This window comes from Anoplolepis gracilipes, chromosome 4, assembly GCF_047496725.1.
Source record: "Anoplolepis gracilipes chromosome 4, ASM4749672v1, whole genome shotgun sequence".
Taxonomy (NCBI): domain Eukaryota; kingdom Metazoa; phylum Arthropoda; class Insecta; order Hymenoptera; family Formicidae; genus Anoplolepis; species Anoplolepis gracilipes.
This window is the reverse complement of record NC_132973.1, coordinates 1,780,722-1,791,688: the sequence shown is the minus strand read 5'-3', so window position 1 is coordinate 1,791,688 and position 10,967 is coordinate 1,780,722. Positions and strand designations below refer to the sequence as shown.

General features: G+C 34.4%; 1 protein-coding gene across 3 annotated transcripts; it reads left to right on the top strand.

Annotated features, from left to right (window-relative positions):
• The first annotated feature begins 557 nt into the window (after positions 1–557).
• Positions 558–10,871, top strand: Lpcat (lysophosphatidylcholine acyltransferase). 3 transcript variants are annotated; one of them, XM_072891422.1, is made up of 11 exons: positions 558–919; positions 4,578–4,723; positions 7,328–7,542; positions 8,545–8,657; positions 8,824–8,978; positions 9,115–9,252; positions 9,333–9,458; positions 9,612–9,756; positions 9,837–9,935; positions 10,016–10,157; positions 10,260–10,871. In XM_072891422.1, exons 1-11 carry the CDS (start codon positions 794–796, stop codon positions 10,343–10,345), a joined length of 1,491 nt encoding a protein of 496 aa, XP_072747523.1. In that variant the 5' UTR covers positions 558–793; the 3' UTR covers positions 10,346–10,871. The 3 variants fall into 3 exon arrangements, with proteins under 3 accessions (XP_072747523.1, XP_072747522.1, XP_072747524.1); XM_072891421.1 differs by lacking the exon at positions 7,328–7,542 and adding an exon at positions 6,125–6,342 and having other exon boundaries at positions 560–919; XM_072891423.1 differs by lacking the exons at positions 558–919; positions 7,328–7,542 and adding exons at positions 3,672–3,785; positions 6,125–6,342.
• Positions 10,872–10,967: the final 96 nt, after the last annotated feature.

The following is a 10,967-nucleotide window of genomic DNA, read 5'->3' as shown; positions in this document are numbered from 1 at the left end:
CATCTCCAGTATGCAAATGTAAATATATATTGTGTGCATGTGGTAATTGGTGTCACATCCGCGGAAAACATTCTTAGAAAAAAAGAATTTAATTGTAAATTGCTGTAAGGGGTTGATACATATTTAGTGTAAAATTTTATTTGCAATTCGTTTGATGTGAAAAAAAAAAAAAAATAAATTGCGTATTATTTGAATACAGGGACTTTCAATAAGCCAAACCGGAAGAGAATCAAACATGCGTTCATCGGCTGGAAAAGGTGAAATTATTACGCGAGGAACGCGCGAACTCGCGCAAGGAGGGACCCTGCGTTGGAAAAAAAGGATAACAATTTCGCATGTTGTTTATATACAAAGGGGAAGTGATGGCTAGAGCGGATGAAAATGGTAGTGTAAGCATCGAGCCATCGAGCCATCGAGCCATCGAGCGAGCGCTCTAACCAGGTCGTCGGCATCACTCGGCTCCGCTGGCGGCGCTCGCTTGCTTGTTTGCTGACTCGCAGCTCGCAGGAGGAGACGCGGGAGCGCTCGCGGTGGCGCGTGTCCGGATAGCGCCAGTCTAACGTCGACCGTTAACCCTTGCGGAAGGGTGTGAGCGTTCGCTACTCGATTTGACGTCGGTGTTGATTTGATTTCACGCGTTCGCGGCTGGTTTTTTTTTTTTTCCTCTCCTTCCTTCTCTTCTCGAACGACCAGGGCGATCCGTCGAGGGACACTTGAGCGGACTTGTCCATTCCTCGGGATAACGGGCATCGCTCGAGAGGTTGCCATCGTCTTTTCTCTTCCGCTCTGCGGAATGAACGGAGACGCGAGGAATGAGCGAGCAGACGTCGACGAAGCCGACACCGCGTCGCTCGGCGCCGACATCCTCAACCCTTTCGTGCATCGGCTCGAACTTGGCTCGACCTACGACAAGCTCAAGGTCAGTATCTCGCGAAAGCAGCTTCTTCCCCGGGATCGATGCTCGTGCGGGCGCGTTTTAGGGGGATGCCGCCGCCACCACCGCCGCCGCCGTCGTCGCGAGGCGGGGTGTGCTTCGATCGCGATGCCAAGAAAGTGCGCGTGAGTGTGTTGGATAACTACTTCGCAGTTTAATGTTCAACTTTTTGCAGATTTTTAATCGTATCCTGAGAGAATTTTGAAAGACTGATTAAAGTGTTGGGATAAGAATATAATTGGGAAATAATTTAAAAATAATTTACGACGGTTCGGATACATAGGCTCTTGAAAATTGCGCGAGAAATTTGAAATTTATTACGAAATGATCATTTCGAAAAATTGATCAGAAAATTTATACTCCAACGATTCGAAAATGTTTTATTTACATCTCGAAAGAACTAAACAACACGTACGAATGTACATATAATAATTATAATGTATATACGATGTCTAATTTGAGTGTAACGTGAGATACGTATAATGACACAATAACACAGTTATGTAAGATAGTATTGCAAGTACGTCAGAATGTGGCGAAATAAGAACACGGAATCAATGTACAAATATTGTAAAAATATTTGCAAGATGGTCGAGGAGATATCGCATTTATACAGGCCGGTTTTTCCGCAAGTTGGTCGTGGTTACTTTCACGCTATAGTTAGGAATCGGTCAGGTAGTAACTAGCCATATTACGGCCAATTTTATACAATTATAATTAATTGTTCTATTTTTTTCTTCAGATAAAAGAAAAATAAAGGTCACCTAATTTTTCGAAATAATTTATGCTAGAGCTTATCGTGACGATAAACATGGTATCGTTTGTATGTAATTTCCGCCCCACTTTTCTTTGGCACATTCTCACACGGGTTTGTACGCGAACTTCATGTAAATGTTAACCGCGAACAAGGTCACGTAAGTGATCAGTACGTTCACTAGTAGATGCTCCGATCTAGGCGAATCTGATTTGGAAAGTTTGAGAGATATATATTATATTTAATATTTTTTTGTATGAGAGAGATATGTGCCGAATATATATTTGTATGTGTTATATACGTGTTGAAAATAAAAATATATATACATATACATTTGACACGTATAAATAAATATATTAATTCCGAGTATCAATATTAAGAAAATATTTTGAAACTTTTCGACGTTAATTAAGTTGCAATTGTTACACGATTGTTAATGTTACAATTTCACATCAGGATATGTATGTATGTAGATCGTGTATACCACGTGTAATATCGTGCATATACCATGCACAGAATTTGCAAGCTCTTAATTATTCTACTGGTATAACATGTATATGTTTATGAATTTTTTAAAAAATCTAAGAATCTGAATATACATATCTGAATATACATATCTAGATTGTTTGGCAAGAAAAGGGAAAACAGCCTTCGCACTCGTTAAACTCGTTTCCACAGTTCAGTTCTTGTAAATAGTAGCCGTCAATGACTTTTTTGTTACATATATTTTCGCGAGGCATTAAAATCGTGGCCTATACTTTTCTAAACATTAATACGACGCAAGTAGCGCTCTTCTGTGGACCGATGCTTTCTCTTGTTAAAACATCGGTGAGGTCTGAACGCGTAGAAAGCCTACATTCTAGGCTTCGATGCGAGTGAGTTAAGAACGAGACAATTTATGTCAACGGGATCAAATCAGAAATGAACTGCATCTTAAAAAGAAAATTGACGAATAAACCAACACAATTAAATTATACATATATACATTTAGAGTGTGTCCTATTTTAAATATCTCGGCGAAATACCTGGAAATCTAAAACGTTATCAAAAAGAAAGTTTCGGATAAAAGTTATTAGGTTTCGAACATCCTACCGACACACTTTTATTTCAAACGGAAGCGACATATAAGATATCTTCATTTTTTTTTTAATGGAACGATATCATTTTTTTTTTCTACATATCGTTTCTCTTAATTATTCTGAATGTATAAAATATTCAAACAAAATTATTTAAAAGTTTATGATTTAGAAGAGTTTACGATTCATTTTGATACGTTATATTGACATAAAATATGCAATAGCTTGGTTTTACTTTCTATATTTCTATTTTACTTTAAAGTAAGTTCTTTAATTTTCAGAATATACAAGTAATCTTTTACATATATAGCTTTAATCCATTTTTAATTAATAATCTTTACAATATATATATATATATATATATATATATTTTTTTTTTTTATATTGTATTATATATTTTGTGTTTTAAGTTAATATTTATTATTATAAAGTTGATATATATTTTTCTCTATCTTTCTCTGTCTTTTCTATCGAGACAGCGCATGCGATATAATCCTTAAAATTCATAATTACTTTTGCGAAACAACTGTCTATGCAAAAATCAGCGAATAATAAAAGAATTTGGAAAAAAGTTCTTTGATATCATGTATGATTTCGACGTTTGATAGATGATTAATATAATTTAAATTCTCATTCATCAGTTCTTATTGATTTTTCTTTAAAATTTTGTCCTATAAGATTTTTAAAAATATTTACACAAAATTTATCTTTAACTCTTCTTTATTTTCCCTAATCTTTATTCAAATTCCTGCTTTTACGTTCACTCTCGTTTAAAGAAAAAATTACGTCACAGCTATTCTACTTGTGTTTATGTGAGTCAACATTAATATTAATTTTATAGCGCGGAAACATAGATTTAATTGATAAAGTAACTCTTGGCATAGATATTTGACTTGTCTTCGTATATCACACATTCAGGTTTCTCATGCATTCATTTCTTGAACAAGATGAAGCGAGAGGGGACGAGCGGCTGATCACAACTGATGTGTGCGGCTAACGGAACAGTGAAACATAACGAACGGTACTCGCGTACTATCTCTTTTCTACTTTTCAGTCTTTCTTTCTCTTTCCTGTTACGAGACGAGAAGTTGAAGCCACCGATGAGCGTCTTGTAACCTTGACCGCGTGACAAGCAACGAGTTGGTCCGATCCAATTACATACTTACTTACTTACCTGCGTGTCCTATTTTTATTACGTAGTCCAGCGATACAGGGAAAAGACTGTCAATTTAATAAATTTTTAATATGATTCTAAATAAGCTTCTTTAATATACATATGTTTCAAGAATTAACATTTAGACTTTTCAAAATAATCAAACATCATAGACTTTATTGACCTAAACTGCTAATCTAACAGCGATCTGACAGATAAAACCAGAACAGCCATTTACAATTGGGCTGAAATGTGAGTGTATACTTATGTTAACAAGTACAAGAAATTTTTATATTTACCAATATATACACTCACATTCAACCTAATAGTAAATGGCTTGTCCTGACGTTCTAGCTTCATCTGTCATCATATGAGACATGTTAGCCGTGTTATATATTGGCAGTCTAGTATAATATATAAACGTCTGTGGATAACATATTATATTGGATATATATATATATATATATATATATATATATATATATATAATTTGCATCTTTGCTACAAGACTGATGACAGATCGCGAACGAAACCTCTATTCACTTGACTTTTTGCTTTTATGCTTATATATTCTATGTGTGAAAAAGCAATTAAGATGTAATGTATGTTAAAAATTAATATTTAAAAAAATTAACACAGGAATGTTTATTATTGTTTCAGACGATATTCCTGACAATCGCCCTCTTGCCATTCAGGCTAGCCGCCATCACGACTTTGATGATACTTGCGTGGCTGTTGGCTTGTTTAGGTCTGCATGGATTGTCCGAGGAAGATCTTCGACGAGCTCCTCTCACGGGCTGGAGACGGTATGTTTGCAGCAACAACTTTGCCGAAAATTTCGCCGAGGGGAAAACGGTCATTCCTAATCTGAATATTTCTCTATTTCTACATTATTAACATGAACATTAATCGCTTCTTAAGCTTTTCTCTGTGGTAAATATGATCACCTTGCTTTATTAACAGATTAAACTCGCATTATCTTTGGATATGTGCTCTCAGAGATTCTTAGGCCTAGAATTCGGCTTTTGAGCTTTTAATAATTATTTGCAATTTATCAGAGATGTAGCAATTTTTTGTATTGAATTAATTGTAAGATTTAAATTAAATGCGATATTTGGAGACTACGTCGCAAGCCGAGATCAACGAGTCTCGATTAGTAAGAAAGAAAAAGAAAAAAAGAATAATAGTAATAATACGCGGTCTCATGAGAGACAATATTAGATTAACAAGTCTGTAACAAGGTTATTGCTTACAATTTTCCTACTACTAAAATATTTCCGTATATATGTAGAATGAAACATCTTTGTTTGTAATTTTTATTCTTCCATTGTAATAATTTACTAGTGACTTATTTAGCTTTATCATTGATTATCTTCGGACAGATAATCAATAATCTCGGAATGTCGGCAAGAAACTAATACGTATCCTGAATTTGTAATTTTAACATCAATTATTCTCTGCTTTAAATTTGTAAGTAAATTTGGAAAGAGTTTTATTATTTTTTTATAGATATTAAAGATATTATCTTATAGATTAATATATAGACAAAAAGTTAGTTAGGTAAAGGTAATTAGTTGGTGGTAAAGTTATCCCACCGCCTATTTATATTTCTTTCATAATTTAGTCATGCGTTACTGTCAAGGTCTTTCTCTTGCAACGCGGAGAGTCTATAATAAATAATTTTGTATTGTAGTGAAAAGTTATGACACAAGTTTACCTTAAAGAAACAATTCTAAGTTATTTTCAACTAGACACATGTGGTTAAAATACATGAAATGCCTTACAATTTTTTTATAGTATATCAATATATTTGTTTAGATTTGTTTAGATTTTTATATGACCAGTGTAGTATTATAAAAAAAGCTTTCTAATTAAATTAAACATATATAAATTAATCCTTTTCATGCATTTGCAAAAGTGTAAAGAACTTTTAGACGAGTTTTTTAAAGGTCTCGTATAATTTCTAAGTATTTTCTAAAAATCTACGATATTTTCTAAGTCTAATGATCTCTGTGAGCGAAAAATGTAACATTTATCGAAACGATCGTATCTCTCGCAGAGATCGAATTCGATAGATTTTCCCTAATTCTAAAGATCGCTTGTGAATTCCGCTTAATAATCATTTTGGACTTCCTTATGAGAGTAAAAGTAGCGAATTGCATCGGATGGTGTGCATGCGCACTGCAAATAAAACTACTTAAAAACAGAGACATGCGCGTCGTGATCTGCTGGATGATGCGGGCGTTATTTCTCTGCGGTGGATTTCATCATCTGAAGGTCAAGGGCCGGAAAGCGGAGACTAAGGACGCGCCGGTACTGGCTCTCGCCCCGCATTCCAGCTTCTTCGATGCACTTCCGGTCGTGTACCTTGGCGGACCGAGCATCGTTGCCAAAGGGGAGAGTAGCCGCCTCCCTTTCTTCGGAAGTAGGTCGCCCATATCATCGCATTGTCGCCCATTTGACGAATCAATTGACCGATAAGACAGAGGTCGCCATATTTTTCACCGAAAGACATTTTGAATAAAATACCTCTCTTTATATATGCAAATACCTTAAAATAATCTTAAGATTATATTGAATCAATAGTACACGAATGTCTTTTAGACAGTTTTTTTTTTTTTTTTTTTTTTTTTTTTTTTTTTTTTTAATTTAGATTTAGATTCGCGGCCTCTCTCTTCTTGTAGAAATAAAAGATATTTTCTGACATCAGAAAATTGCAATGTTTTGCTTTATTCATTCATTTGTTTGTTATTGTATATAATATTTATACATACATATATGGTGGATGGGATTTATTCTTCGGCAACTAACTATATTTGTAATAATTGTCGAGACTCTTGGCTTTCATAGATTGCGTGTTTTATTCTTTGACAAACCAAATTAAACTGCATTCAATTCAAATTCAATTAAAGGATTGAATAAGCACTACTTATAATAGCACTACTTCTAAACATTTCGATGTACTATTCAATGTATATATTTACCTTTCGGTCAATTAATATTTGTAGAAAAGAAATTAGACAGCGATATACGCATTTAAAAAGTCAAATGCAAAAACTGTATCTCGATACGTATATATATTTTGAGTAATTTACAAGTTTGCAATTAACATTTCTCAACTGTCGAAACTGGAATTACTAATCCAAACACTTTCATCATCTTTTTGTCCCTGTTTTTTCTCTTACACGATCGAAATATAGAAAGTATGTTGGACATACCTGTTCATAGCGCGTTTCTGTCTTTCATAGTACCAAGTTGACTCGAGTACATCAGAGCTCTTGGAATTTCGCAATCTTTTTGCAATACTGTTGATGCATCGATATGTTTCTCCTATACTTTCGAAACTATACTAGGCTCCAAGTATTTTCGAGTAATTCCATTGCATGTACCTTGTCGGTTGAAACCCGCAGCAAATTAGTGCCATGGATATGTTTCGTGGGCCGACTTACTTACCAAGCCGGCGGAATGAAAATCGTGGTCCGGGGGAAACAGGCTTCCAGATCGGAAGCGCCAATTCTGGTCCTTGCGCCGCACTCGACCTTCATCGACGGCGGCATTGTTTACGTCACCGGATTTCCCTCCATCATCGTCAGACGAGAATCGGGATTAAATCCATTTATAGGAAGTAGGTGCTACATTTTGGTTTTTTTTTTTTTATTCCTTTTTATTCTTTTTTTTCTATCTTTTATTGTCTTTTTATCTTTTTATTTAATATTCTTATATTTCTTTTATTATCTTTTGCGAATATGTATATTTATTAAAAATTTATTTTGTTTAAAATATTTACTTTTTATTTTAACTATTTTATTTGAAAAAAAAAAAAAATGATCAAAGGATATCTATTATATGATTTTGAATACTTGTGCGTGAAAGGATTTGAGTCAGCTAAAAAATAATGACGTCAATTGTCCTCTTAGGAGAAAGTCGTGACCTAAATTTCAATATACTGTGGTCTACGTGAGGTCATTTTAAACGGAAACAATTTCAGACGTTATTGGCATTGTTAGTCAATACAAAGGTGACTTTGTAGTGACATTGTAAGACCACATAACAAAAAATATAATCTCATTATAGAGAGCCATATGTCATATGGATATCAGGGATGACTAAATGCGCTTCATTTACATTTTACATCGTTTACCACCGATATTGCGCTTTGTTAAAGTCAGTCGAATGTTAATTTCTTTTCCAACAAAGGAGTGGTCACAGTGTGTAATATATAGGGGACATTAATAATTTTAAGACTCTTTAATACATATATGAATCCCATTCACCATTTTGTACGATAAATTATTTTAGAGCAAATGTACACTTGCACAGATGCGTTACTCTAGTTAATATTTTATTATGCGATGAAACAATAATCAACAAGCTTATTATTTGCAAAATAATTTGCTACGCAAAAATGTCGCAATTAATTTCTGATCTATTTAAAATAACAAATCATAATAATGTTTCTTCGTTCGTTTTCTCATTCCAAGATTAAGTATTACTTGCGCAACGAGACTAATAATAATTTAGTCGATTCGAATAGAAATCGCTCAAAGTCCAAATCATAATTATCATAACTGGTGTTTGAAAATTCGATTATATTTGCGTTATGCTTTTCCATGTTTGGCGCATATAGAACTCATCAACTATACGCAGCCGGTCTATGTGTGGAGAGAAGATCCAAACTCCCGTCAGAATACCATCAAAGAGATAATTGAGAGAACCACTTCCAAGGAAGATTGGCCACAGGTAATAGAAATATTATTTACTATAAAAATTTGTAGAGATGTTGCAGAGATCTTCTATAATATTCTGAATAATTCACGGGTAAGAGGTGCACGCAAGCTTGCAATCAAGGTAGCGTAAACCACTACCTTCGCATCTGTTGATGCAATTGACCGACCGTCTTCCGCAGGTTATGATATTTCCTGAAGGAACCTGCACAAACCGGTCGTGCTTGATTACTTTCAAATCGGGTGCCTTTTATCCCGGTGTACCGGTGCAACCAGTATGCATTAGATATCCTAACAAATTGGATACGGTAACGTGGACGTGGGAAGGTCCTGGCGCGTAAGTGCAGAGAGAATATCTCTCTTTTCCTTTATTCTCATATTTCTATTTTTTTTTTTTTTTTTTTTTTTTTTTTTTTTTTTTTTTTTACCGTATCGTTGGAGTCTTCACCTGTTGCGCGTTACATCCGTTGTAGATTGAAATTGCTGTGGTTGACGTTAACGCAGTTAAATAGCAGCTGCGAGATCGAGTTCCTACCCGTCTACAAGCCTAGCGAGGCGGAGAAACTGGATCCCAAACTGTACGCAAACAATGTACGACGTCTTATGGCAGAGTAAGTTTTCGCGTATAATAATGGGCGACAAGTTCTAAAAATATCTAGATCTTTGAAAAGATTATTTTTTGACTTTATAGAGCATTGAAAATTCCCGTTTCGGACTACACGTATGATGACTGTCGAATTATTAGAAAAGCCCATCAATTGCATCTACCACATGCCTCTAGTATCGTAAAAACCCATAAACTTCGATATAAATTGGGGTAAATATCGAATAACAAATATATTAGAGATATTACAATACATAATAAATTAATCATTCATTTATTGAGATTATTAACATATTTTACTTTTAATTAATAATACAAATTAATGACATATTAAAAATTAATATAATTTCGGTATACATGTTATAGTTTAGTGGCATCAAAGACGGAAGAGGAGCTCGTTCAGAAGAAGACAAACAATTTCGGTGAGGTGAATCTGCAGGAATTTGCGCAGATTCTTAGACTAGATGAAAGAGACCCAACTACTCAACAACTGTTTCGTATTCATGACAGGGTTCGTTCTATATGTAATAAGATAGAAAAGAAGCAGATATACATGTGAATTTATATAAATTTTATATTTTATTTTTGTAGCTCGGACAGGGAAAGGTCGATCTTGAGGAATACATCTTCACTGTGCTGGCGACGGCAAATGCATCCTCGGAACTAGACAAAGTCGAGATTGCATTCGATGTAAGTGTGCATAATTATAGTCGTACCACATATATATAACGTATAAACTTTTATTTTTACACGATCACATTGTGCCATAGGTATGCGGTTCAAAGATGACAATGTGTCTGACTCAGTCGGAACTCAGAAAAGCCTTGAGGTTATCGTTACACATGCAACCAGAGGAGTCCAATAGGGTTTTTCAGCAAGCCAGAAAGCAAAATCCTAACACAGTGAGCTTTGGTAAATATTTTTTTCAATTAATTTTCTCTCGACAATTAACATGTCGAGATACATCGCGGAATAAGAAAGAACTTTATTTCCGAGCCGATTGATTTCTTGCAGAGGACGTTCTGATACAGCTATCGAACCGAACAGAGTATGCGCACTTGTTCATCGTGAATAACGAAACTTCAAAGAAGGCCATTTGAAAGTGTCTTTTGGAACCCGATGTTCCTTCTGAAGAACATCGAGGCAGACCTTTTCACAATCCCATCTGCTCCACTCCCGTATGAGAAACGTATCTAAGGTACTTCGAAGTGAAATTATGTTGTCGTCTACAAAAGTTGCAATCGCACGTATGTACGCGATAATTTAGACAGTTTTCGTGTCTTTCCTATAATCCTGTAAATTAGAGAAAGTGAATAATTTAGCAACAGTAACTTAGAATTCTAAATAATTTTAAAGATTTGATAATTCAGGAATATATTTGTTTTAATATTTATTTTAAAAACTCTTAGAATCCGAGGATGTGAAAATCCAAATACATGACCATACATGACATTAAACATGATTCTAGACTTCGAAGATTGCAAGAGATTCAAGGATTCTATGATCTAGATACTATTGATACTAAAACAGGACAATATCCTATTCGAGAATTTAAGCTAAAAGCCTAAGAATTTGAGAAAACAAACATCTTAATATCGATATAAATCTGAAGATTAGGATTTGGAAGATTAGGAATTCTCAAAAGTCTTAGAATATAAATATTCGAGGATCTTATGGATTTTATTTCCAAAAATAAGGATCTAAGAATATTTGAAGGGAGAA

Excerpts from the sequence above, each read along its gene's own strand:
- Lpcat (XM_072891421.1), top strand. The coding sequence starts at position 794 with ATGAACGGAGACGCGAGGAATGAGCGAGCAGACGTCGACGAAGCCGAC. Across the intron at positions 920-4,577 it reads CGACCTACGACAAGCTCAAG|ACGATATTCCTGACAATCGC; the intron begins GTCAGTATCTCG and ends TTATTGTTTCAG. Across the intron at positions 9,936-10,015 it reads AAGTCGAGATTGCATTCGAT|GTATGCGGTTCAAAGATGAC; the intron begins GTAAGTGTGCAT and ends ATTGTGCCATAG.